This window comes from Perissodus microlepis, chromosome 23 (genome assembly GCF_051167445.1).
Source record: "Perissodus microlepis isolate ML-2025 ecotype Zambia chromosome 23, ASM5116744v1, whole genome shotgun sequence".
In the NCBI taxonomy this organism is placed as follows: domain Eukaryota; kingdom Metazoa; phylum Chordata; class Actinopteri; order Cichliformes; family Cichlidae; genus Perissodus; species Perissodus microlepis.
Genome location: NC_140482.1, coordinates 42,015,151 through 42,042,249, shown reverse-complemented (window position 1 = coordinate 42,042,249; position 27,099 = coordinate 42,015,151). Strand labels below are relative to the sequence as shown.

The 27,099-nt window shown below is 46.2% G+C and overlaps 1 protein-coding gene across 1 annotated transcript in view; it reads right to left on the bottom strand.

Annotated features, from left to right (window-relative positions):
• The window catches only part of insrb (insulin receptor b), an 82,214-nt gene extending 55,834 nt beyond the window's left edge, over nt 1–26,380 (bottom strand). The window contains exons 1-2 of the mRNA XM_084921902.1: nt 25,010–26,380; nt 4,270–4,818 (exon numbers count right to left, since the gene is read on the bottom strand). Of these exons, the coding sequence (XP_084778028.1) occupies nt 4,270–4,818; nt 25,010–25,103 (643 nt within the window). The 5' untranslated portion in view covers nt 25,104–26,380. The remainder of the gene's footprint in view (nt 1–4,269; nt 4,819–25,009) is intronic.
• Nucleotides 26,381–27,099: the final 719 nt, after the last annotated feature.

Below are 27,099 nucleotides of genomic sequence, written 5' to 3'. Positions count from 1 at the left end.
GCTCCGGCTTCATTTGATCGCATGAGAAGTAAAACACTGATGGAAATATCAGATGAAAAGGCCCACGAGCCGCAGCTAAGACAGCGATCACAGACACTCATATGCTCAGTGCACGTAAAACACTTCACATGAATTCAATATAACACACTCATTTTTTAAAAAGAAACACTGTGACACATGAGGAAACATTCGTACTCATTCTTATCTGTATGTGCAAAGATTTCTGCAGGATCGGGTTTCTTGGCCGTGCAAAGTAACTTCTGAAGTCTTTAAGTACAAAAATACCTGGTGCACTGTTGCCAGGACACCACTCTGGCAATAAACACACACAAACAGAAAAATGACACCAACTTGGTTAACTCTGAAACCTCACACTGGCTTTTTCCCCCTTTTGCAAAGAACAAAGCGTACAGCTTACACATGCCTACAGCGGCATGCTAAAATCCCCTCTACACTGTTTTACTACCAGTGAGAACACCTGCGTGCACAGTGCTTCAGCTGCTTCTCTCACAGCTTTTTGCTGGTTTTTAGACGTCTGTGTCACAAAGTTGAAAGCACCGCTGCTGGGCGATGTCCAACTTGAATTCGACTGTGGTCAGGAGGACCACAAGGTCATTTCAGATGACGCAGTCGGATCCATTTAGAAACACCGTTACGGGTTTAACCTGCGGTGGCCTCGAAGCGGCACGGGTAATCAGTTTGTCGCTACGAGATGAAGCCGTGACTAGCTGCGTGTATCTGAAAACAATGGCAGCAAACAACAAAGCGTGGGCAGAGTGAACTTTGACCCAAAAAGCTTTCCATCCTCCTGGTTGTGTGGATGTTTTTGTGTGTGCGAGTTGTGCAAGCAGAGCGCAGGCTGGTGTGGTTGAACACAGCGTGCCAGGCCTCTCTTTAGATAGAGCTTATCTAAACAGGAGATCGACTGTTTGCTCCTGTTCCCTCGTTCGCTCGTCGCTGACTGTTTCCCTTCCTTTACCTCCTTTTCCTTACTCACTTCAGACACCTGTAAATATCTGTGTCTCCTCTCAGTCAAACAGCTTTCTTCCGACTTTTCTGGGTGAATTTAAACCACTTTCGAGTGATATTTATTCTACAGTTCTGTGCAAAAGTCTTGAGTCGCCCCTTTCGTGTCATTTCTTTTTTTAAAGGTGGTCTTGAGGAGTAGTTCTCCAGGCCTCGTGGAGCTCCTTCAACATTTTCCTTTGGACATTTTCAGCTTTTCTACCCATTTTCAGTCCAGTCCTGACTATTTTCCACGGAATCACAGAAAGGCGCCCGACTCGAGGCATGAAACGGTGTCATGTCCACGCATAACAGAAAACTTAGCAAAGAACCGTTTTTTTAAATTATATTGTCACAAAAATGAAACTACAGAACAACAGTGTGCGATTCTGAATCTGAGGTAGGGCACATCTTAGCATTTAAGTGTCCTTAAAAAAAATCTGAGGAAACTGGAGCACAAAAGTAAAAATGGCAGGTTTAAAAATAAAAATCTATACTAACAGGATTCGACAGGCACGTCGCTTGTCTAACAAAGTTCAAGTGGTGTAAAAAATACTGCATTTTCACACATTTTGCATGTTTCAATAAATCAACAAAGCTCAGATGAAAACGTTCCAAATCAAAGCAGGTCCGTGTACGTCGGCACTTTACTTATCTTGGGTGAAACATGTGGGTGCACAGATTATCATCACACCTACACACCTTGTCACAGATGCACAAGCACCACTGATCCGACACCCTTTCCGTTTCCTTTCCAGAGGTGTGTTTGTGAGCTGCATTCGTCTTCCTGCCAATCCCATACTTGAGCACTGTCAGAGATTTTTTTGTCTTTACTTAAAAACCCTCAGCAGAGACACAGTTACTCTGACTTTCTGGTTTATAGCGCAGGGTCCTGCACGGAGCTGCAGGTAGAAACTAGGTGCAGAAAACCTGCCAATCGCTGCAGGACTCCAGAGCATCAGCTGGAAACGCAGACTGTTCATGCTACCGTTGGTCAGAAAGCAACCGACTGAGAAACTACTGTAGCAGAGCTCCACATCTGAAGCTGCACATACAAACAAACAAACTAAAGACGCACACCAGAAACACACAAACAGTACTGGGCTACGAACCTCAGAGGTCATACATGCGGTTTGAACAGGTTATTTAGGGGCTCTGCACGGCTCAAAGTTCCATGTCTCGAGGTGCGAACTCTCCCATACGCATCCACACACTCGCAGCAGTGTAAGATCAGAGGAATGCAGGCTCTCTCTGGCTCTTACCTAAGGCCACTGCAACCCTATAAAAACACAACAAAAACAACCCCACAGTTTCCACTCACACGTAAACTTTAATGCCCCGTCTAATGTTCCTCTGCTCCGCACCCGTGCATGTGTCTACGCTCACACATGTCCAAGTTCGTAAACTGCCGGTGTTCATTCACAGAAGCCCTCATTAGTTTCTCCGTCACGCTGCGGATCTGCAGCTACATCTGCATCAGTATCGAACGGATACAAAACGCACTGCTGATACTGCGCTGCTGTTATCGTTACGGCTGCAGATGCACGTCGGCTTATAATATTTAAGAGAACAGACGAGCACGTGTTTGCAGCTCCTGGAGGCTGAAAACACGCCTGTGGCGATGTAGCGCTCGTTTAGAGCAGAGCAGCATATCAGCCATACATCAGCGTTCACGTATCACCCCTGTGTGTGACACACACGCTGCTGCGGGGCAGCGCTGCAGGCAGGCACTGCATCATATTCTAGAAATGGCTCCAGCTTTGACACCCAGCTCTTCACTAAACTGGTGTCGGTCACGCAGCGTCAGACCTGCGCCCTGAAGCAACAGATGTGCTCACGTCTGTGTCAGTGAGCTTTTTGTCTGTGCTGTTTTTAATGGACACAGCTGTTTGACTTTTATTTAGGGTATACAGGGTAAACCTAATCAGCTGTGCAGTAAATATGGATTCTACTGGACTGATCACATGACTCACAGTGCATTAAAAAAACAAACAGTCCTTATTTATTTCATCCTGGACCCTCACGTCAACATTTTGAGTACCTCCTCCTCCTCCTTTAGAGACAGCCCTTCGTCTTTTTGAACAGCAGGTGGGCTGTTTATAAATCTGTGCGTCAGCACTTATGTACCTCCAAACTCGGATGTCGGGAGTGATGTCACGTTAGCGTCTCCCAAAAAATCCAGGAAACAGAATTCCTTTTGGCTCTTGGCGAGGTGGAGCCATTCGGGCATCACTAACAACAAAACACTTCAGAAACACATTCATGGATCAAACCTACTCGCTGCTGTGCACGTGACGTCTTTAATGAGTCAAAGAGTTTACAGTTTTCATTTCCTTTAGATTCAGCGCCACCATCTTGGATTGGAACGACGTTGGTCTGCTGAGAGTGGCGTTCCACAAAATTTCTGACTGGAAACTCGGAATTTCTGACTTCCAGCTTATTCAGGAAAGCACCGTTAGGGCAGCTCTGGGATTACTTGGGCACAGGCCAACATCATCATCTCAAACCTTTGCCACAGTAAAAAGCTGCACTGTGAGTTTAAATAAAACTGATAGCAGCCACGTCCCATTTCTTTTAAACATCCAGCGTCGTGAACGATCTGCACTCAGCTCAAGTCAAACTATCATGTTTGAGAGGAAGACTGAGACGTGGAGAAAGGCACTTCCTGTCTTATTTTCCTGACAGTAAGACCTGGCACACAATCGAGGAGGCGGGACTACAGGCCAGCTGCAGCGGTCGATGTTGGAGTACAAACACGGCCGAGGCTGGCACGCTTTGAAGGCTAGCCTGTCTGTCAGACACGAGACAGAAAAGAAAAATGTTTAAAAAAATAAAAAACAACACAGGCTATAATCGCCTTCAAAAATAATAAGCATCCTCTCAGTGAGTCTTACAATAGAGGACGATCTCTGTGTTTATGGCAGGAAAGAGCGAGCGGCTGCAGCGCTGAGCAAACCCACAGATGTTTTTTTGGTTTTGTTACTTTTTTACTAAACATTAAAACAAAACAATTTTATAACAAACGTTCACCTCAGCTCTAAAAGGGCATTTCATCCCATAACGCCTGCTTTAGAGGTTCCTGTTTTCTGACTCAGCATCTCACTCGAGTCCCTCCGCACATGAAGCAGATCCCGATCCTGTAATTACGGATCACTCGAATGCTAATCAGAGGGCGTGGCCACGACCCCTGGCTGCTTACACTAAGAACGCAGGAATCATCAGGAAGCATGTGCGCACGTTTAAAGACTGACCACAAACACTTACTTCTCTGGCAGTGATTCTGTGACCAGCATCGTCCCCTGAAGTGTCCGTTGATGGTGCTCTGAGGGCAGATGGTCTGACCTTGGGCTATGCCTGGACACACGTCTCCACACTCTCTCTCATTCTTATTGGCCACGATGAAGTTGTCCTCCACCGAGTCCAGGATCTTGGACCAGTCCAGAGTGGCCAGGTAACACAGGTCCGGATTCTTCTCTATCCTCACGGCGCCCCGGGTGATGTTCATGAGGCTGTACAGGCCCATCTCCTTCATCTGCAGCATCTCGTAAAGCACGAAAGCGTAGTTGAAGAAGAGGTTGTTGCCGCGGATCACCGTCAGGTTGGGGAACAGATCGCTGAGCGTCTCGAGGCCGTAGACCCTGAACAGCAGCACGTAGTCCGTCACCACTCGCAGTTTCGGGTAGCTCAGGCCGCGGAAGTCCTCCGTCCTGGTCTTAAACATGAGCAGGATTTTTAGGTGGCCCTCGATGATGGTGCAGTTCTCCAACGACTGGAGGTTGGTCACGTTATTCCGGATGTCCTTGCTCGAGCAGACTGAAAGGACAGACAGAGGGAAGCGCATAAGAATCAAGCAAGTTCAATTAATATAAGCTTATTACTTCTTTATTAATCTTCTTTTAAAAAGAAATGTTCAAATGTACTTTTGATACAGAACAATCAGTTTTCACAGATGACTGAAAATCTTCCATGGATGTCGTTTCTCACACACTGCAGCAGCAGCGGGTCATTTGTGACTTTATACTGGAAATGCTGTGTTTGTGACTGAAGCGAGGGTGCTGCACAGGTCAGGTGAATGCAGCACAATATTTGCCTATTATATTCATCCCTGTCATCACGGCGACGATGAAAACCTGTCCGCAGGACATTTGCATCCTTCAGAGAGCTGTTCATCTGGAAAATGTTGCTTTGGCTTTAATTCACATCAATTAGCCCGACTGTGGCAGGCTGAACAGACAAAAGGGCCTCAGTTTGCAGCTGCATTACAACAACTGGATGTGAACATCAGTACAAACTTCTTTCTCCCAGTTTCAGCCACAAAACCAGCGCCGATTTGCATCAAGGTGAAGAAAGACATTCATGAAGCGGCCACTCAAGTCCGAAAATCAGACTCTCCGCAATTGCCTTTCACACACACACACACACACACACACTCTCATTGGCTATAGCAGTATTATTGTACAGCAACGTTAGATCGAGCGCAGCAGCCACGAGGAGGTTAACAGAAACAATCCACTCTTCAGCTGGTGCACAATTCATCAGCAGACAGTAACTTTGGGAGAGAAGTGCAGAGAGTTTCTCGCTCCACATAATAACACATTAAAGGCAAATTACAGGAGGAAGAAACACTTCGTCGTTCTGATTATGCAAGACAGGTGTAACGATGAAAACAGTATTTCTGGTGTTGACGTGACAAAGCAGGTTTCGAACTCCAGGTCGGCAAAGCGGCCACAAAAACAACAACACTGACATTTGCAAACCTGCGGATCCAAACCAACAGCTGTCACACGACAGAAACCAGCTCGCACACATTTACTGGAAAGAAAGCTTTGCCATCCATAGCATCATATTTACACCCCAGCCTCATAAACACAGCCAGTTCTCCTTAAACGTCCTGTTTCTTTGAACTGCCTGCAGCACAAATGCCAGGAATAAGCACAGAGCGTGGATGTTTCTCCACCAGAGCAGGTGTTTGGTTCACATGAACAGACTTGCTGCATAAAGTGGAAGAGATGTGATTTACTGGGTCACACGGCGACACAGAGGACGACGGCTGACCGCAGATTCTGCCCTGTTGCCACACCCATTTACATTTCACGAGCACGCCCATTAAACTCAGTAGTTGTGAGACATAAAATCCTAATTTGCTCCCTCGATTTAACTATGCATGGACTGTATCAGCCATAACAGCAGCCATCACGGCCTAAAAACAGATGGTCGTGGACATAAACAGCACCGACTGATTCAAAGGCAGCCGTCTGACAGACGATAAAAAATCCTTTAAACACTTTAGTGACAGAAAAAAAAGAAAGCACAAAAAACTCTTCCCCATACTCAGAATAAAGGAAGCTCGTAGTAATTCATCTAATTATTCACTCTGTTAATGTTTCAGTTAATGTAGACTTTTCCTTTAGGAGAACGTGAACCTCACAGCCAGGCTCGAGCTTGTGCGCACCACGCCGCTCCCAGTCGCTCATCAGGCTCAGAGCTCCATGCAGCTAAATGCGTGAACCCTCATCACAACGCACGCACATGCACACACCATTTAAAAAAAAGACGTCAATAACACTGAACCCTGAATCCCAAAATAGGGAAGATTTATTGGAAACTGACTTCTCACCTGAGCACGCCATTTCCCCAGGTGTGAGCTATCCATTAACTCACCATTTGGTTAATGGTTAGCATGAAAAACATGTCAATAATTCAGGTTCAACCTACGACCAGAATCACACATCAACAAAGTGGCTGCTTATAACACAGAGCCGCCTATAAAACCAGTAAACTACTGAACCACATTTACTACAGAGTCACGCTGCTGAGAGGGGCAGGTCGAGTTAAACTTTGACTTGTAATCACAGGAACACACTTCCCTTCCTCCGAAAACATAAAGACTGAACAGTAAAAGTATCTGATGCCATATCTGCAGTGGCGTTACGCTTGTTTGCAGAAAAATATCCTTCCTTCCAGGCGAGACTCGAGTAAGACAAACGTCAGTGCAGCAGGAGAGAAAGAACATGTGTCGAGCTTTAAAAGAAACAAGTAAAAGCAAAATAGAATCTGTAACATTCAATAATTCATCTCCATGTATCCACTGGCCAGTACGCACATTTGTGCTTCACCTATAAATCACATCCTTCACTGTCTTTAGCTCAGTGCTGAGATTGCTTCCAGTGAGAAGACGCACAACAAGCTCAGAGAACAACACAAACTGTGCAGCTACATGTACCCACATTTGTGTGGACGCAGCCTCCACCAGCTCAACTTTGTACTTCCCCCTGCGGCGAGCCTGCAGCCGGCAGCCAAAAACAACTCATAAAAGTAGTCAATAAATCCATTTTAACTGTTAAGCATCTCATCAGATAACACTCGAGTTTGAAACAACAACAGTAACTCAATCAGCGAACCGGTGTGCCTTGACCACGCCTCGGCGCAACCTGCATCGCAAAACACCAAAACAGGCTACTTCCTCGGCCGTGCGGCGGTTGCTGTAAGTCGCAGTGATAACAGCAACCTTACACCTCTCTCTGCCCCTCCTGCCTTATCTCACGGACACATCGAACAGACCCACAGGTCACCCGCTCGCTGTCAGCCTGCAGCACTCACCGGATACCTATTGTGAAACACAACAACATAACTGTTACGCAACTGCACAGGGGCCAGGGTGCAACTCACCCCTGCCCAAAGTTATCTTCAAGTCACACCAAGAGGACTCGAGCCCTTTACACATGGAGGGCTCTCTTTATAAACAGCGCAGGTAAGAAATACGTGAGAGGCAGTGAGGCCTTTCTGGTCGCCCGGCATGCTGACATGCTTCCTGTTAGAGAAGCTTCACTGACACAAAGAAATGTTAGAGGGCCATGAGGGCAAGCAGCACATGGACGTGCACAGAGCCTCTACTGCAAAATGGAGTCTTGCTTTCAACTGACAGGAGTGAATGCTGGGGGGGGGGGGGGCGTCGGGGGTCGAGGAGACAAGAGGGAGGAACAGCAGGGCTGGTTGTTAGAGCCCCTGTGTCTGTAGAGTCTTCTCCTCCCAGGTTTGGTAGCAAGGAGATCCAGGAGTGAGCCAGCAGGGAGAGGAGGGGGCGTGGCTAGAAGGAAAGGGGGTCGCATGGAAAAAAAAACAAGGGGTGAAGGGGGGGCAGAAAAACGGTGGGAGGGAAAGGGGGGGGGGGGGTAACCTGAGCCCAGACAGGAACGCAGAGTGACGTAAGAGACCTACAGGACGGTTGGTGATCACATGCATGAATGAAGAGCCGCTATGCGCACACGCACACACGCACTAGGGCTGCCACAAACGATTATTTTGATAGTCGACTAGTCACCGATTATTTTTGCGATTAGTCGACTAATCAGATCATCATCCATTGGACGTACAGCGTACAGCTTATTGCACCAGCAGCATCTGCTCTTATATAACTATCATTAGCTTACAGCTTTAATTGTTTAAGGTATGTGCTTATTTATTAAACTTTAATGAAATTTGCAGATTGTTTCGGTGAAGTTTAATAAACTCCTTGCTATCTAAAATATAACAGGACACCGGAGTAAATTCTCGAGCATCTCACACTTCTGATGATCAGCTGTCTGCTTGATGTTTATTCAGCTGTGTAAAAACTTTAATCTCATAGTGGCGGCTAGCTATCGAGCTAGTGGGTAACAGACGTCTCCGAAAACGTCGGAGCGCTTTTGAAAATATGTGGTGTCTTGATAAACTGAGCAGATATTTGAGGTTTACACAGCTACATTCTCGCCTGAAAATATGATAAACGTTTATTTTGTGACCCAGAAAGAATAATAAGAGTAATATTAAAACTAACTAGCTGCCGCCATTGTTGGAAACTGAGCTGGGCCGCGCTATTCTTCTTCGGGGTTTAACGTCAGCTGGCATCCTTGTACATGCAGTGCTGCCATCTCCTGTTTCAGTCCGTTATTACACTCTTAAATCCTACTACTTATTCCTGCGTCTTTTGGGATCTTACAAAGCTTCAAACGACGTGTCGAGTCGTCGACGATTTTGATAGTCGACGCAGCCCTAACACGCACGCACGCGCGCACGAGAGCCCTACCCAAGTTCATCTACAACACATAAAAACATCACAAAGGTTTTAAAATATTTAAATATTTATTTCTATTTAAAGTATAAATAAAAGGATTCAACAGGTTCAATAAATCCACATTTTAATTTAACATTTGGACGCCAGCTTCTGGTGTTAAAGAACACAACAAATAAAACCCAATAAAACGAATGCAGGAGGGACAATGGCCGTGATCCCTCTACAGCCCACACAGACACAGAGGACCACCCACCAGGGAACAGCCTGGTGCCCTCAATACACGTACAGCATCTCATAATTACAATAACAACCCAATCAGCCGCTAATGAACAGGGGGGAGATAACAGAGCGCTTGCTGAAATGCTCTGCACCACACTGCAGACCTCTATAGGAGTCATGTGGGCCATCCACCCGCCTGCCTTGTCTGTTTGACACTTAATTTGGCAGCAGGAATGAAGAGGAGGAGGGAGGTATATTTGAGGGGGGGGGGGGGGGGTCAAACAAACAGAAAGAGCAGAGAGAAGCTTGGATTTTAAGTGAAGTTGGTGCGTTAGAGCCTTTAAAAGGAGATTAAAGGATGAATCAGAAAAGTCCTCTTGTTGCTTGAACAGTTATGAGGCTTATCAAAGTGAATAAACTGTTGCAGTTTAGTCGGTGGTTTCTGTTGCTTTAATGATAGTTTGGGAGCATCAGGAAGAAGCAGAGGATTATCTAGGAACAGCTTCAGAGGTTCTGATATTCCCATGTTGGTGTTAGTGTCCAGGATTAACGTCGCAACCAACCAATGACGTGTGACTATTCAGTTAGCATGAGCCTAGCTAATAGCTAATGCTGTGATGAGTGAGCCAAGTTTGGCTAACAACAAACCTAATTTGATACATTTACATTCATTGTATTCTATAAATTAACATAGAAAACACCGTTTTTACCTACATCGCAGACCTATGACATCACAGCAACATGCTGATCCTGGATTAACACCAAACACACCACAATCCTGCCTCAATACAAAAAACCTGATTTTTCTTTAGCTAAACACCAAATGTATAACTCAATATGCAAGTTATGAAGGATAACATATGACCTGTGCTGAATCACAGTAAACTCTGACAGCTTTAAATCAGCACGAACTGTTTTAATAAGTGTGAAAAAGTGCGCTCTGTGATTAACTGTCACCCTAAATCAGTCGTTCTCAAACTGAGGGCCCGAGAAAGATCAGGCGACTTCTAAATTGGGACATGCACGCTGCTCTGTTTCGTTACTGCCTCTTCACCTCAGACGTGAAGCAGAACGAGCCCAACATCCTCTGTCCAGCTCGGCGTGAGCTCGGCGTGCTCGGGTACGTCTGGTGCAGCCGAGGTCGTGTACCCGCTCTCTCGGACAGAAACTGCCGTCGCCGCTATTCGGCGAGCTCTCACAGCTGCGACCTGCATTATAGCGTAGCTACGGTTTCAGGCAGATTCTTCTCTTATTTTTAGAATTGTGCCCCCTGCAGAAAATGTAATATGCAGCAGCTAACGGTGATGAAAGCGTATCACGGTGGCGTGCAGGCTGCCCTCTATCGCCCGTGGACTGCAGCCTGAGTCCAGAGTGACGGAGGGCAGCCTGCACTTAAAGTGAAACCAGATCGGTCGAGCATGAAACCAGGTGGCAGCTAACTCTGGACTGTGAGAAGTTTCCTCTCGCTGTCAGCTTAGGCACATGCTGCCCCTGATGAGGTGATCTGCTGATTATAGATATGTCAGCAGCTCAGTTGCTGAACAAACCCCAGGGGAGGGAACGTGCGGTCGCGGTGCCAAGTGGACTGCCAGTGGAAAAATGCGTTTGTTTGTTAATACAACTGTGGAAAGTCCTGAGAAGTAAAGCCAGCTCCCCGTGCGCCCACTGCCAAGCTGTGGCTTCACAGTGAAAAACGATGCCGAGAAATTGCATGAAAGGCATTTTGATTAGCGTGTACCAACATGTACCTCCAAAACAAAGAGAACTGAGGACCAGAATAACAGTACGTGAGCCAGGGAGGGAGGGGGGCATTTGAATAGTGGAAATAGGCTCAGAGCCACCAATAACAAAAACACACACAGAAAAATATTCAAATCTATTTTCTATTAAGAAAAAGTGGGAACGAAACGAGAAAGCGGAGCTAACGCGTGCACGGAGACCGTCCTGTACTCAAGACAGCCGAGGACATCAGATAAAGGTGGAGCGAGGGGGAGGGCAGGGTGGAGGCAGTGTGTGGGTTGGAGCACCTGTTCCTCTATTGCCTCAGCTTCCCATTGAGGAACATGGCAGAAAGGAGTCGGCCTATTTATACACAACGCTGGGTCCCGTTACAGCTGTGGCGCGGGGCCAGGCTGTGGCAGATTGAAGCGGGTGGAAAAGAGCAACATGCGCTGCCCTGCGCTGTCAGATGGTCTGCCAACAGAAGAGGCCCAAATCAGATCGCACTGGTGACTCTGGCTCGCCTCCTTCCCTTTTACCTTCCAGCACTGGCAAAGAGTAGAGAAGGAAAAAAGGAGAGCGGGCGAAGAGGCGCAGACAGAGGGAGACAAAGAAGCGAGGTGCTGTGTGACGGCGAGCCGCCGTTTTCAAAACCAGCGGCGACTGCGTGAAATCAGCCACACGTGAGAGTGAATCCCGTCCTGTTGCTACCGTGTCAAAGAAACAAACGTTTCTGCCCGTGTGCGCAGCTTTTTCCAAAACGTTCAGTTTTACATCGCACTAAAAAGCAAACTGCACCTGCGAGCACACGTTAACAGCCACATACAATCACATGGATCTGCAGTCAGTTGAAAGTCGACCACACCAGGTGACACTGCAACATATAAAAAGCATCGTGGGCAATCCTGACATAGTCAAAGCATTTTGGAGCCGACGCAGGACCGACTGTGGAACGGGAGCAGGTAATCAACTGCAGGCCGGCCTCAGCTGAAGACACAGACAACACACAACACACACAGACACACACACACAGACTGAGTAATGCAAGAAACATCTGATGATCCTTTTCATCTTCCTACGTTAGCGAGCTCAGCGTCTTAGTGCGGTGAGCCTCGGCCTGAGAGGGAGGCAGCCGGGGCTCAGTTACCCTGTTTGACTTGCAGCCACAACGGCAGCAGCTGCAGGGCTCGGCCCCACCAGCCCCACCAACGCTTTGACCCACAAACCAGAGCTACACATGAGGCTGGAGGAGCTACGCCTGCCTGGTGGCCCTGCCAAATCTGCTCCTTCTATCCCCGTACGGCTCCCTCTCTCTCTTTCTTCTTCGACCCGTCTGCTGCCTCAGCAGCTGAAAAAAAGGTTGTGATGAGACATTTCCAACACTAAACTCCTTCATTAAGCACTGTTTATGCTTCAGCATTAGGAAACAAAAAAGAAAGACAATGCAATAGCTGTGATTACACAGCTGCCCGCGCCGTAGCTCAGCGTGGAAATGGCTCTTCTACACGCTGAGCTTCTAATGTCCGGCTCTGACAGTTTAGGGGTTTTAGCTGAGGTATTCCCCGTGTGGTGAATGGATGAGTAAGCTCATCCCAGGCATGGCAAATCCTATCGATTTGACTGGATTGCTGCTTGTCTGCCAACTCCAAGCTCCAGCTGAATCCAGCATTTGTTCCAAGCAAAGAGCAGGCGGGGGAAAGGCAAAAAGCAACACACAGACACAGAGAGGGGAAGAAATGATTTGACTCTAACTGCACTGAAATGAAACTCCAGCTGCTCGCGTAACGGGTGTGTGTGTGTGTGTGTGTGTGGCTGAAACTATGAGGGGGGACGAGTCAAGTTAAAACGCAGGACGTGGGAACGGAAGGACGAAAGGAAAGAAGCAGACAGAAGACGGAGAGCGCAACGACTACCAAGACATCAGATTTGATGTCCGAAGGGTCGATAAACACGGACGGAAAACGGTAGAAAGCAGAGGCCGGAGGGACGGCGAGCAGAGCGGCCGGCGTCCGTGTAATGGTCCGTTTGTCTGCACCGTAGGACCACCAGCTCTCACTGGCTGCTGCAGGAAAACCTTGAAGCACACGGACATTTGCACAAATATGCAGACACACATCCTTGCCTCCCTCCTTCACTTCTTTCCATATCTCTCCCTCCCTCCCCCTTTTCCATTGCTCGGGCCTGTGCCCGCAGTCTTGGTGCCTCCTTCCATTTACCGAAGCGCAAACACGCCGCCAATCTGCAGAAACCCAGCCTCCCACCTTTAAACGTCACGTTCATATCGGTACACACTGAGCAGCGGTGTGATCAATAAACTTTTCATTTATCAGAAATATCCCCTCGTCCTGTTTGTTTTTCCATACGGAACATCTACGAGCGTGCTATATATATATTTCTGGGATTTAATACTGACATCATGTTAATGTTCAAACAGCCCAACCAGCCAACAAATCACTGGCTGTTACCTAGCCTCTGACAGACAGGCCCCTGGAGTGGAGCGTCTGTGGCCACGGCGGTATTGTAAAACGACTTCCATTCATTACGCTGTCATTTAACAGCGAGGCATAATTCAATATGGCCTCCTTTAACTATAACGGAATTAGGAACGCTTGATGCGGCCTCATAAACTGGTCGCAGGCACTCCATCTCTATGTCCCCTTTCACAGCGTCTTGGCATCGGCCTCTGGCCCGTCTACAGCCTCAGCTCCTCTCAGCCGCTCCTTTTACTCCGTGCTGTTTACGGGGGGAGACTGTGTGGCCCTCTGTACTAACCAGATTTAATTTATTCACACCAAAAATCTGAATTCCTTTCGTTCCTTTCGGTCTGACTGGACCTCGTCTCTACAGGGAAATAACGCCCGTCCACGGGTCGGTTTGTGCAGTCGTGCTGTGACAGTTTCGATGAGGGAGACGCCGCCGGGTTTGCTCCGCAGGCCCAACTAATCAATGTTAAAGCTTAAGCGCGAGACTTAGAAATAAAAGTCTGCTCCGATTGGCTTATTCAGCATGAAGGAGCAGAGTTGTAAATCTGGGGCCCGTGGACTCACCTCCACGCTGACACACTAGCAGGGGTGTGTTTAACATGAGGAAGCAATGAGAGCTGAAGGTTACCGCTTTAAGGGTAACCTTCTCTTGAGGGAAACCTCATAGAAGTGGTGCATACGTATAAATATCTTGGCTTTTTAATTGATGATTCTTTGACCTTTAAATCTCACATAGACAATCTTGTGAAAAAACTCAAACTAAAATTGGGATTTTTCTTTCGAAACAAATTTTGCTTTTCTTTTGAGACAAAAAAGCGTCTTGTAAATGCCACATTTTTATCTGTTTTAGATTATGGTGATCTGCTGTACATGAATGCTTCCGCCCAGTGTCTTCATAAGATTGACTCAGTATATCATGCCTCTTTACGGTTTATTACAAACTGTAGGGCCTTGACCCATTGTAGTGATCTGTACGCTCGAGTGGGATGGCCTTCGTTGTCCTCCAGGAGGTTTGTTCACTGGTGCATCTTTATTTATAAGGCCCTGCTTGGACAAATGCCCACCTACATTTGCGATCTCAGGGCTCGCAAAATTTCAAAATCCCTGGTAGCCCTTCGGGCAGGGACTCTTCAGTTTTTGGTAGCCCAAAATAAATTTAAGCAGCCCGAATAAAAAAAGAGAGCAATTTTTTGATTGATGTTTTGTTTCCTGTTTTGTTTCTGTTACAATATTATACATTAAAGTATAATATTGTAACGGAAACAAAACATTAATCAAAAAATTGTTGAAACACAAATTACAACATTGTATAAAAATTACAATCATCAACTCAAATACTTGGTTCTAATTGAACAGAAATTTCTATGAACTTGTAAGAACTGTGTAGGACATGAATCAGTCTGTGTCAGATCCTGAATTTGAAATTTCCACTGAAGTCACGGTTAAGAGGCAAGTGGAACCAAGATCGAGGCCGTTTGCTTTTTGAAGTTTGCAAAGACTGCTAAATTTTGCCAGTGGTAGTTCACTCTTTGCAACATAGTAGCTGTTTTAAACTGATTTTTCAGGTTTATTTTTAGTATGTTATTTGCAATTGGTGTTTGTTCTGGGAAAGATATTGCAGACTGAGCAATAATGCATTTCTTGCATTTCTCATGGGTTCTAATGGGGGTCTTTCTTAAAATTACTGGTCCCAGTAACAAAGGCTTGTCGACTCAGAAATCGAGGGAAAACCAACAACACACCCGGCAGAACATTATGTTATTTACACGGGTGCACATAAGTGGTCCGCATGTGCGCATTCGCTGTCAAAATAAAAGACGCGCACCAGATAAGAAGTTGCAACGCGCGTTTGCGTCCATATAAAAGGCAGTGTTTTTGTCCGCTAGAGTGGGATTTTCACAGCACATTCTGCACCACATCTCTGTGCGTTCATCATTTGTTTGAAGCCAGCTCACCTCCTGCAAACACTTTTCCGAGAATACGCGCTTCTTTTGTGGTTCGGACTCCTTCTGACATTTCTTTGGAGGTGGAGGAAAACCAAAGTAATTGCTTAAAGGAGCTTCTTCGACATCTTTAAGAGTTCTAAACAAATGTCTGTCCTCCTCCAGAAAATCTTATGTACGCAAACACGCGTTGCAACTTCTTATCTTGTGCGCCTTTTTTTATTTTGACAGCGAATGCGCACCTGCGGACCACTTATGTGCAGCCCTGGTTATTTAGCTCGTCATATTGCAGCCACAGAAATTCTTTTGTCCATGAAACCATAAAGCTGCACTTTCTTTTTGCCTTATAGTCTGATTTGTCATAACTTTTCCGTTTTGTGGTAAGCTTTTCTTTGGCTGTCACTTCTTCACCCTGACCTGTCTTATTTGACTCAGCAGAACTAAAATATATATCCTGCTGCTTTTACACAGGCACTCACTTAACGCTCAGCGATTCTCTGCGCGATCAACCTCTCACATGTTTAAGCTGCGGGAGATTTCACTTGTCATGTTTGCGTAGTAAGCTAACGATTGATAAGACGACGTCAGAGGAATTGGTGCGCAAATTATCGTCACTCACCAATCAGTGCTGTCGCTCTCTATACACAGTTCCTGCGATTGCAAAGTGAAAGCAAAAAACAAGCAAATTCAAACGAAATTTCCGAAAGAATGCAAAAGCATTGACATATATTTTCCCTTCCTACGATAGCCCGACGGGCAGGGCAGAGATAGATTTTGGTAGCCCGACTGGAAAAATCGCTAGCCCCGGGACGTCGGGCTAGCGATTTTGCGAGCCCTGGATCTGCTCACACGGAGAAGTACTGTTTCTTACAGCCTGCGTTCAAGCGATCTTTTCTTGCTCAATGTTCCATTTGTCAGAACTGAACTGGGAAAGAGGGCTTTTATTTATGCTGCCCCTTTCACATGGAACATGATGCAAAAAGACTGGAAGATAGCAGATCTTATTTCATTAAATGCTTTTAAGTCCAGATTGAGAGAGCCAGAGAAAAATGTTTTTAAAATGTAATTGTTATTTATAATATGTATGTAACTTTGTAATTTTAACATGTTGTCGCCTCTTGGCCAGGACTCCCTTGAAAAAGAGGTTTTTAATCTCAATGGGACTTTTCCTGGTTAAATAAAGGTTTAAAAAAAAAAAAAAAAAAAGAACATGCAGGCCGAGCAAGCAAGAAAGTTTCTGATGCTCTGGATAAAAGAAGAGTGCAGCCAAAAAAGAAAAGACTGAAACAAATTCGGCGCCGACAGTGTTTCACGTACATCACTGTCACACACTCTGCAGACACTTTTATTAGATACTCCTTGGTAGTACCAGACCTTGGAGGTTGGTACACTGTGGGCATAAATGAATGTCCGTTCCAACACATAACAACCATCAGCCCGAATCGTGGCTGCAAGGCAGCATGGACGCACGCTTCCTTCTCGTTATGCCAAATTGAGACCCTACCAGCCAACTGCAGCCGCAAAAACAGACTCATCAGATCAGTGAGCCTATATGAATCAAACAATCTCATGTTCTTGGCTGACAGAGTGCTACCTGCTGTGGTCTTCTGCTGCTGTAGCCGACCTGCTCCAAGGCTGAACGGTGCTGCGAGTTCAGAGATGCTCTTCTACAGTATCAGGTCATCTCTGATCTCTGACATCAACAAGGCATTTTCACCCAGACTGCACACTATGGTTTAAATAAAAGTGAGCCAGGATAAGCAAATTACGTGTGCAATAAAAGGACCGCTTCAGTTGTTTTTGCACATTCAGTTCAGCTAAACTGCAGCCTGTCTGCACGTTCAATTAAGGATCTCATTTTCTTTTCTTTTCTACAGCCCAGCATCAGCAGGGCTGAACCTACAGCTGTTTTCTAATAACTCTCGTCAGTTTCCCTTAAATCCTCTGACAATATCGGTTTCTACAGGTCGAGAGTCATGACTCACTTATGTCTGTAGCTCAGCAGCTGTGAGTCATGTATCTATACACTCCCCACGGTTGGTCGTTTGATCCAGAACAAATCTGAGGAGGCTCAACTGATTAGCTGTAAATGTTCTCCAGATTTAACAAAAACGTCCCGAGCAAACGTATTCTGGTGTTAGGTATTACACACTGCACGTGTGACTGCCTGAAGGTCACCTGTTACCCAATGAAATCATCGACACTCCTAAAACGCAGAAACAGTTCACGGTTCAGCCGGTAGTCTTGTGAAGCGAGGCCAGATTCTGACTTTGGCTTCATGAAGTGGTGCAGAGGTGGAGCGAACAGAGGAGGGGATGTAATCAATTCATCCAGACAATCAAGATCAAACAGCTGTTGCCCTGCATTGTGTTATAAACCCAGCATGTTCTTTTGATTTCCACCATAAAAGCACAAACTCGCTCACTGATCAGTTCAGCTTCAGCCAACATGACAAAGAGAACCTTTGGTCGAAAAGGTCCATCTGGAAAATGGCTGTGACCTCCTCTGCTGGAGGTGGTGCAGGTGGTGCAGGTGGTAGTCTCCACCTCTGTTTCCAGCTGTTGTAACGCTGCTGCAGAGAAGTGGCTGCGCACTGCAGCAGCGGTGCCCAACCCCCGGGCCGCGGGCCAGTGCGTGAGTCGTTTGGTGCCGGGCCGCGAGAATTGAGCCTTCGGTGTTAAATTTACGGTTTTCAGGGTTTTTATCGTTAACTCTGTTTCTCTGGGTCTTTCCCGTGTTGTAGTTGTGCGTCTTATTTTGAAAGAAATATTTACCTGTTACCATAGCAACCAGAGAGGGGACGCTGCTAATAAACTTACACAGTGAATTCTCATTTATTATTATATTTACAAAATGCCAAAGTTTTTGTCTCGGCCGTATCATTTTGTTTTGTTGTATTTATCCACAACACCTTAACGGCCGGTCCGTGACAACAGTGTCCGTCCGTGGCCGCTGCGGTACAGAACGTTATCAAAGAAGATCTGCTGCAGCTGAGGAACCGCAGTCTTTAAGCAGGACTCCTGTGGGTGTTTGTGATCATGCAAAACTGAAGAGTGAATCACAGTCTGCATTTATCACAGGATTATTAATCAATTGCATCACTTCTTTTACTGCAGCAAGCCTGAGACAGAATTTAGCTTTAAGGTGCTGTTATTGACAGACCGTGGGCGAGTTAGGGCCCGATCAGTACAGGGCTGGTTGTGGAAGGAGACAAGATGCTCACACTTCAAGTGCTTTTAAATATAAAACAATCACAAACGATTAGGTTGCTTATGGTAGACATCTACCTTGGGTTAGAAGAGGGGGAAAAGCCACGGCTGGCACCTTAAATCATCAGTCTCCACAATCACACATTAAAATGTATAACCGGGTTCAGTGCAGTGGGGCTAGACGTGTCTTTAGACAGGAAGAGGCTGGGTCTGGAGGGCTCTGTCACTTACTGCCAGCACAGCTAGTGCTGTCACCATAGCAACGCATCTCATGCTACTTGATCAGGACAAAAACAGAGACCCCAACCCGGCACACGGAGTCGGCGAACACTAAACGTGTACGCGTGAGCTCTCGTAAAAAGGACACTCAAACATGTGCAGACACACGTAGCCACAACGCAGCAAACAACATCATCTTAGGAGGGCCACGTGATGCGGCGCACAACCTGCAGGTGAACACGTTAAGCATCACTTAGACCCAGCTGGAGCAGGCGGGGTTAATAAGAGAAAGCAAATAAAAAGAGAGGCGTCAAATGGATGCTGTTCACACCTTTAAGAGGCCTGAAAGAGGAGGCTTTCCCACAGCGCAGAGCAGGTGTGTGCATGCGTGGAAGAAAGGTCTGCAGGCTGTGTGCATCTGCAGTGTGAAGGAAAACAAACGAGCCCAGGACGGCGAACCCGCTTACCCCTGAACGGAAAACGAAGGGAAGGACGGGGCTCGAGTTTAAAGGAGGAGAGGAAGGAGGGATGGAGGGAGCTGTCGTGGAGGAAACATGAAAAGCTGCATCACTTTTTAACATCTTCGATTGTTTCACATGATATTTAAAAGGCTGAAGTATCCACATCACCCAGAAATGTCAAACTCATATGGCAACAGTTCATCTGTGTCACTTTAACCCAGACACTGGAATTAATAAAGGATTCAACTAGAAATGTGGCCCATACACACACTGCAGGAAAACATTTAATGAGGTCATATATTAACTGTAACGGTTGAACAGAAGAGTCTTTTCCCGCCTTTTCTTTTCAAACTCAGAAGCTTTGTTCATCTTTTATATACAGTCTATGCAGCTGTCATTCAAATGACCACAGATGTGATTCGTTGCCTGAAATCTGTAAAAACATTGGCTGCTAATGTTGTTGGCAATCAGATAATGTCCACCATTGATTTCTCTCTGCAACACTCGTCACCTTCGTTTATCATTTGGTCCCTCAGCTCAGTAACTGATCTGACAGCACGACTGTGTGCTTGCATTAACTGCCAGCAGCCTCACTGGGCGCCAAACAGGCACTTTTCAGTCACATGACAGGCCTCCATGTTCTGTCCATATCGCTCCAATGGCCTAAAGCGGGGACGTGACAGTAAATCCAGACGTGTGTCACAAACTGGAAAGATTTTTGATAAACGCTTCGTCTCCTGCTGGGCTTCATGTCGTCTCTGATGCAGACGTTACCAGTACTTTATAAACTGGCCCAAACAGTATTGCAGATGTACAAATCTGTAACTGGGATCAATTAAGCTGCTACGCTTTTTTTGAAAGCCAAAGAATGAGAAATCAGTTGCACGGCCTTATTCGGTTTATTGTCTCATCTGCAAAACATCCCTTTGTTGATCCCTGCGTTACGGGACTGGCTCAGCTTGGAGTTTACAGTGTGAAGTCCCCAACGGTTAAAATAGGGCAGATCCAAACAGCAACAAGGACTATCAAATCAGATTGTTGCAGCATGGCGTAACGGCGCTCTGCGTGTTCATGTGTGTGTGGGTGTGACCCCATCCCTCCCCTCTCAGCTAGACCACATTTCTGTGCAGTGAGCAGGGGTTTACATAAACGGTCACACTCCTCTATCTAGGAATGGGAGTCAGGGAGGAGGGCATGGCTAGGCTTTGTGTTTAAAAACAACAACCTATCACGGAGCTGGCAGCCTGTGATGGGCTGGAAACACGTCACCTGATCACGCCGACGGCCGTTAGATGTTACAGCGTGGTTTTCTCTTCATAATGAAAGGTTTATGTCGGGATCAACGTGTTTTGACTGTTTGCTTATTTTGCAAGGTGACAGCAGCGGGAGCAGCAGCAACATTTGCCTCCTAGCATGTTACGACTGGCTAAAATTAAGATTAGGGATGATTTTTCTGACATCTGGCACTTCTGAGCAAATTCCCAGGAAATCAGTGTGGTGAGCTATCGTCCCTGAAGTCACAGTGAGCGTAAAATCATTCAGAAAGTCCGCCTAAGACTCATTTACCAAATACTTTCATGCTTTGTTCTGTTTGGAGACAGCATCTTTAAAAGCAACCTGTTTTTAGTGTGGACACTAATACAGTTTTGTTAAACACACCACAGCAGCCGTTATGTTATTTTCAGTGTTTAACATCCAATAAAATCTGCTGCTCTGCTTTGGGAGGACTTTGGCTGAAGACTGAAACCCATCGACTGTATCGATATCAACACTGGTATCGGTATCGGATACCAGTGGTACGAGGTACGAGTGCACTTGTTGCCAAATCCAGTGATCTGATTGGTCAGATCTGTTTATTCAGATGTGCAACACCTGCATTACAGACAGGGGAGTCTTTTTACGCATGAAATATTCACACAGATTTTACAGGCCTCTCTCTGGGAGAGACACCTGTCAGAGGAAACTCATTCCCACTGTTCATATCAGCAAGCTCCTCCTTTCAGTTACTACCCACCCACCCTCGTGACCACAGGTGACAGTGGGAACGTAGCTCGACAGGTAAAGCGACAGCCTTGATTTCACGCTCAGCTCTCCCCTCTCTCGTGAGCAACACCCTAAAATTCTCCTAAACTTCTCTAATCGAGGTAGCAACTCGGTCCCAACTCAGAGTGGGCACTCCACCTCTGACCACCTACTACCTGCAGGTGTCTGAGGCTACCAACCATAGCCTCAGACAGCTGCAGGTATGTAGTGCCAATCAGGCTTTATGTTTATTGCATTTGAAAAGTAAATCAGACATGTTAGCACAGTAATGATGTGCTGCAGAAATGCATTTACTTGCTGGCTCATCAAGCTGTGAATTTGTGGGAGTCAGAAGAGTCGGCTCGTGTTTTCCATCCCCCACTTGTTCTGCTGTTGATAAAAACTGCCGGGAACATGCACACAGTGGCAAGTTAGGAGAAGTTGAAAGGGATACTTGGAAAGATAAGAGCAAAGGAGGAAGCACTTAGCAAAGGCACCCCAACAGTTAATTTCCTGTAGCAGTACATATCGCCTTCCTGGCCAACACTCAGGACCCAGTACACAGCCGGTGGAGGCTCAGTTCATGACCCCGATTGTCCACTGCCTCTGTGAACGAGGAACCGTGCGAAATGAACGGCAGCAACTTGCAAGCAACGTCGGGCCGCGATATGAAAGCCTTAAAGATTCTGTGTGTTGCCAATGAAACAGGCAGCACAGGCTGTTCCAGCAGCAAGCTATGGTGAAGTGCAGGTGAATGCTAATGCTAAATTAGCCTGTACATACAGCTTTCTGTGTTTACACTTCTGTCTGACCACCTCAGACGTGAAGATTTCCTCTTCTTTCTTATCCAGAAGTCCGAGGACGTCCACACACCTGCGGTGTTTAGTCCCTTAAAATCAAACTCTTCTTTCTTTTCACTCGTAAAGATGTGAAAGCAGTAATCGCACCCGGGTGCCGACCAAACAACCATACTGAGACCCTGTGGAGGACGTGGTCTCAGCAGCGGCTGTTTACCAACGTGAACCGACCTCAATCCGAACCGACGAGCAGGTTTACGCTGCAGGTTTGAGGAGAAATAACATTTCATAAGGATGAAGGTACTTTTAACAGGTTTGCAACCAGCCGTGAAATGAATGGAAATTATCCATGTTGCTCCCGCCTCAGACACGCAAACTGAACGTTCTCGTGTGGTGACGTAGTGATGCATTTGGGTTCACTTGGATTTTTCTGCGTCAGGAAAAAAGCCACAAGTTTCACTTATTAACTGATGCGGACCAGAGGAAACGACCTCCGAGCGTGAAAACACGCCAACTCAGGCTTTTGTCAAAACAAACTGCCCATTTAAAAATGAAAAGAAACACCCATAAACATGTGGATGAAGCCTAATACAGTGTTCTCATCAACGCACACACACACACACACACACACACAAATAAATATAAATAGAAGACATACATTGCTCGGAAGTAGGCTGGTCAGTAGCTGAAAAATGAGATCCTGCAGACAGCAAAGGGCGGCTGGGGCACATACTCGTAGTGAAACACACACACACACCTACATGGTGGGCCACTTCAAAGACATTCCACAACGTGCACAGCATTGTCGGAAAATGCCAATGTGCACTTCACTGAAGAGTGCCTGAGTGTCCAAAAGGGGCTACAGACAAACTCGCAGACAAATGGAGGCCGAGCCTCGATTTTTACAACAGCACACGGTTCTCCATTAGCTGAGCTGTCAGAGCAACTCTTCAACCGCTCCTCCTGAATAAATGACACCGCTCTGGAGATTTGATTGAGACCGCAAGAGGGGAAGAGCCAATCTGTGCGACCACGCTGGTTAAAGAAATACAGACGTGCACGTATGTATATTCATGCATGCTCACAAGCAGCACAGCCGTGCCTGACGGGAGCCAGAAGTGGGCAGTTGCACAACTTGTTTTTCACAAGTCAGACCAGGAGACAGCTCAGCAGCAACATCTGAACAACCTTCCCTGATTAACTGTGACAAATGGGCCAATCACAATCAAATAACAGCCTGTGAAAGCTGATTTGTTACATGTTTTCTGAGGTGCAGTCAGCTACGGCGTGGGTTATTTATCAGGACAGCTTCTTCTCGTTCTTGTGTCTGAGATGGAGGTATCAGGCAGCGTGTGGATCCAGAATGAAATATTCAAAGTATTTTGGTTGTTGCCCCGACCCCACCCCCTTTTTTTGGCGTAAACATCTCAAAAGTGCCAAATATGGTCACTTCCCAGAGTCCTCACAGCCAATGACATGTACCCCATTCCCTGAGAGAGAGATGGCGAGAGAGGGGAAAAAAAATAAAAAAGACCAGGAAGGAGGGGGTACCAGCAGCCCGTCTCATAAGACCCCCTTTCAGGGGCCTCTGTTCTGTCTGCATACATGACCTGTGTAAAGTAGCCAGATCGTTTCCTTTGAACCTGGCCGCCGGGAGCCATTTTAAGCAACACAACCTGAAGCTTGGAGAGTCCCACCATTGCTGACAAAAAGAAAAACAACAGGTTCCACTTTATGAATGGGTGCCCACACATTTACATAACACTCAGGCTTGGGCAACACATCGTCCAAAAATCACTGAACACAAATCTCACAAGGATTAATGTGGGCCAAAGGTTAAACCGCTGACAAACACGCAAAATGTTCAATAATTGATTTCAGAGCCGCTCCAGACTTTGTTTGTTTCACAACGACTCGTTCATTCATTTAATTTGAGATATAAGACACAAGTGACCTGTTAGACAGTGAAATGTATCATCTAATGCCGGCCTCAGAGCTGGCCCTGCAATTCTCATTTCACTGAGATCACCCTTAAAAAATAAGAAATAACACAAATAAGAAATACCAGCGTGGGTAACAGTGCTCGTTAACTTCATTCGGCCCATGAAATGTGGGCTCAAGTATGGTGCACTGTGTCCCTGTGTTAAAGCACCAGCTGAAAACAAAACAGCGCACAGCTGGATCGTGATTATTCTGTGGCAATGCACATCTGTATAGCCGTAATCACCCTCCGCGCTAATTCATTGATAAAAAGAAATAAAACCGAGGCGCAGACTCTGGGGAGGAAGATCTGGAGCGGAAGGCAGATGGAGGCTGTCCCGCCACCTATGCAGACACTTCTCAGCGGCTAATTTGTTTACATTCAGGCTGCGTGTGCGCGTGAGAGGCCTAGCAAGCCTCGCAGGGCCAATCCTGCCGCCCCCAGTTTAGACTCGCTGCCGCGGACCACCCTCGTCCAGTGACAGCCACTAATCTGACCCTCGGGTGGCGCATTTAGCGCGGGCCGCTAAAATATGTAGCTTTAAGAGCCGGCACGAGAGGGGCGGGGTTTATTAGCCGATAATTAATATTTGTGCGCCAAGTTATCAGCCACACGCACAAAGCTGAAATTACGAGCCCCTTAATTAGACCTGGAGGAGAATCTGAGCATGCGCCAAAATGAAAGCAACAGTCCCGTGACTCACATTATCACGCTGATTGATACAAAGAAGAATATGCCCCTCCAGCAGTGACTGCAAGGTTCAAGAAAAACACACTATTGTTCATGTTATAATGCAAACATCTGCGCTTAGGACAGAGTCATTTCCCGCGAACACACACTTCACACTCACGTGAAGTCATAAGTTATAAGAAGTCATTAAAAATGAAATAATACTCACTTTCTCCTTTTATTAGTCCACACTGGCATATAATGCAGGTACACATGATAAACAACACCATCTGTGCTCGCAGTTTAAGCGTCAGCCGCCTCATTTTGGCTGGAGGATAAGTTGTACTCTCTTCTTGAAGTCGTTCAAAAAAACAAAAAAACTTCCAATCTTCAGGGAGAAATGTTTAAAGTGAACTAAGAAATTGCTAAAAACTTAAAAAGGTCCAATAAAGCCAGCCGATTTGAGGTTTCCTCCCCCTGTCAGGGGGGTTATAAATTGATAATTGTCTTCTGTGCCAAATTTGTTATGTGCGTGAGACACTAAATAACGTGATCCTGGGTTCTGGCGACACATGTGCGAGTAAAAAATTTCATTTTCCAGAAGTGAAGTCGACAGTCCACGTTCATCTGTTTGATTTGGTGCCCCGCTAAATCAAGGGGGGAAATCGCTATTATTATTATTAATAATAATAATATCCCACACACAGACAGAGCTAGTTTGGAGATCCCCTACGAAGGTCCGCTGGCCCCGGGCTCATTTCCCTGTAATGTGCTGCTCCAGTGAGGGAGGACCCCGGGAGGTATTTCAAAAACAAAACGCTGTGTTTTCCTCACGCAGACACGGGCTGGAGTTATGAATAGCACCCCCCAAAAAACACAGGCAGCCTTTGAGCTCTCGTTTTCTTTCAGAAGTCTTTATATCACCTCCTGCGTCCTGGTGTCTTCACACAAGCTCGTCTCCCTTTTCTTTGAGCAGGGAGCACATCCCAGGAAACTCCGGCAGGAAAAACGTGCAGCTTTCCTCGCTTCGACCTTCCTCTGAACTCCTTCACCCCCGCTGACCACCGCAAGCCCGTAAAAACGACAAAACGGCGGAGAGGGGAAAAAACTAACTTGGAAAGGTTTGAAAAAACGTCACTTTGCTCTCACATTCCCCGCGAGGAGTAAAAGAAGCCAGAAAATAACAACAACAATGCCCGCATTCACCGTGCACGCTGCCGCCGTGAGGTGAGGAAAGTCGCCACACCACGCCGCCCGTTTCTTCCCTCAGATTAACGTTAGCTGGAGGGGGCTAAACGGCTAACGTTAGCTAGCTAATCCAAAACAAACGAGGTTTCGGTGTCGGCGATGAGAGTTCAAAATCAGAATAAAATCAAAAGCACGCTTAAAGTGAACAGTCCGAGTCCGCCAGCCCAGAAGAAAAGGAGAGGAGAAAAAACCGATGAGGTAACGAAACGTAAAAAAGACTTAAAAAGACGGGTCAAGTGTAAAAACTTGGATTCCCGTTTAGCGATCGCTCTCCCTCAGGTTCCCCCTCTTTCCGTCTCTCTTTCTGCGAGCCTCCCCACCAGTAAACAAGTCCTGCCAGTCACCTCAGCTGGGCCACGCAGGGTCTGCGGGAAAACCCGGAACGGAGCGCTCTGTGACACTGCGCTGCTCACTGCGCTCGCCGTCCTCGCATAGCAACACGTTTTTATTACAAAAGCAGACACAGCACAGGGAAATAATTAAAAAATATATAATTAATGTGGAATAAAATCTGATGAAGCAGAGCGAAGAGTCTGTGGACAAAATAATAGGAACACACTAACCCAGACCAGTTTTACAGCTGCAGCAAATTATTTTCAAATTCTCTGCCTTTTATTTTATTAATAAACTGTTAATTAGCCCATCGGGGAAAAAAACAAAAACATAGGAAATACAAATAAACGCACTATTTTCTGTAACATAAATGAATAGAGCTGATATTTAGATTAAATTTAGGGTTTTCTTCTAAAATGAGAGATAGCCACCAAAAGAAAACACGGTGTGTTGTGTCAGTATCTTACCCACTATTCACTATATTTTCCCAACATGCCCTTTAGACAGACAGATAGATAAGAAAAGATCACTTTATCTTTTTATTGAAGTAATATTTTGTACTTTAAATTACCAAAATAGCTTTCCTATACTGCAGGTAATCCCTTATACAAACATACTCTACACTCACCGGCCCCTTCGGTAATTACACCTGTTTAGCTGCTCAATAACGCAAATATCTAATCGGGGCTAGCAACTCCTGATGACCTGCTGAAGTTCAACGTGAGCAACAGAATGGGG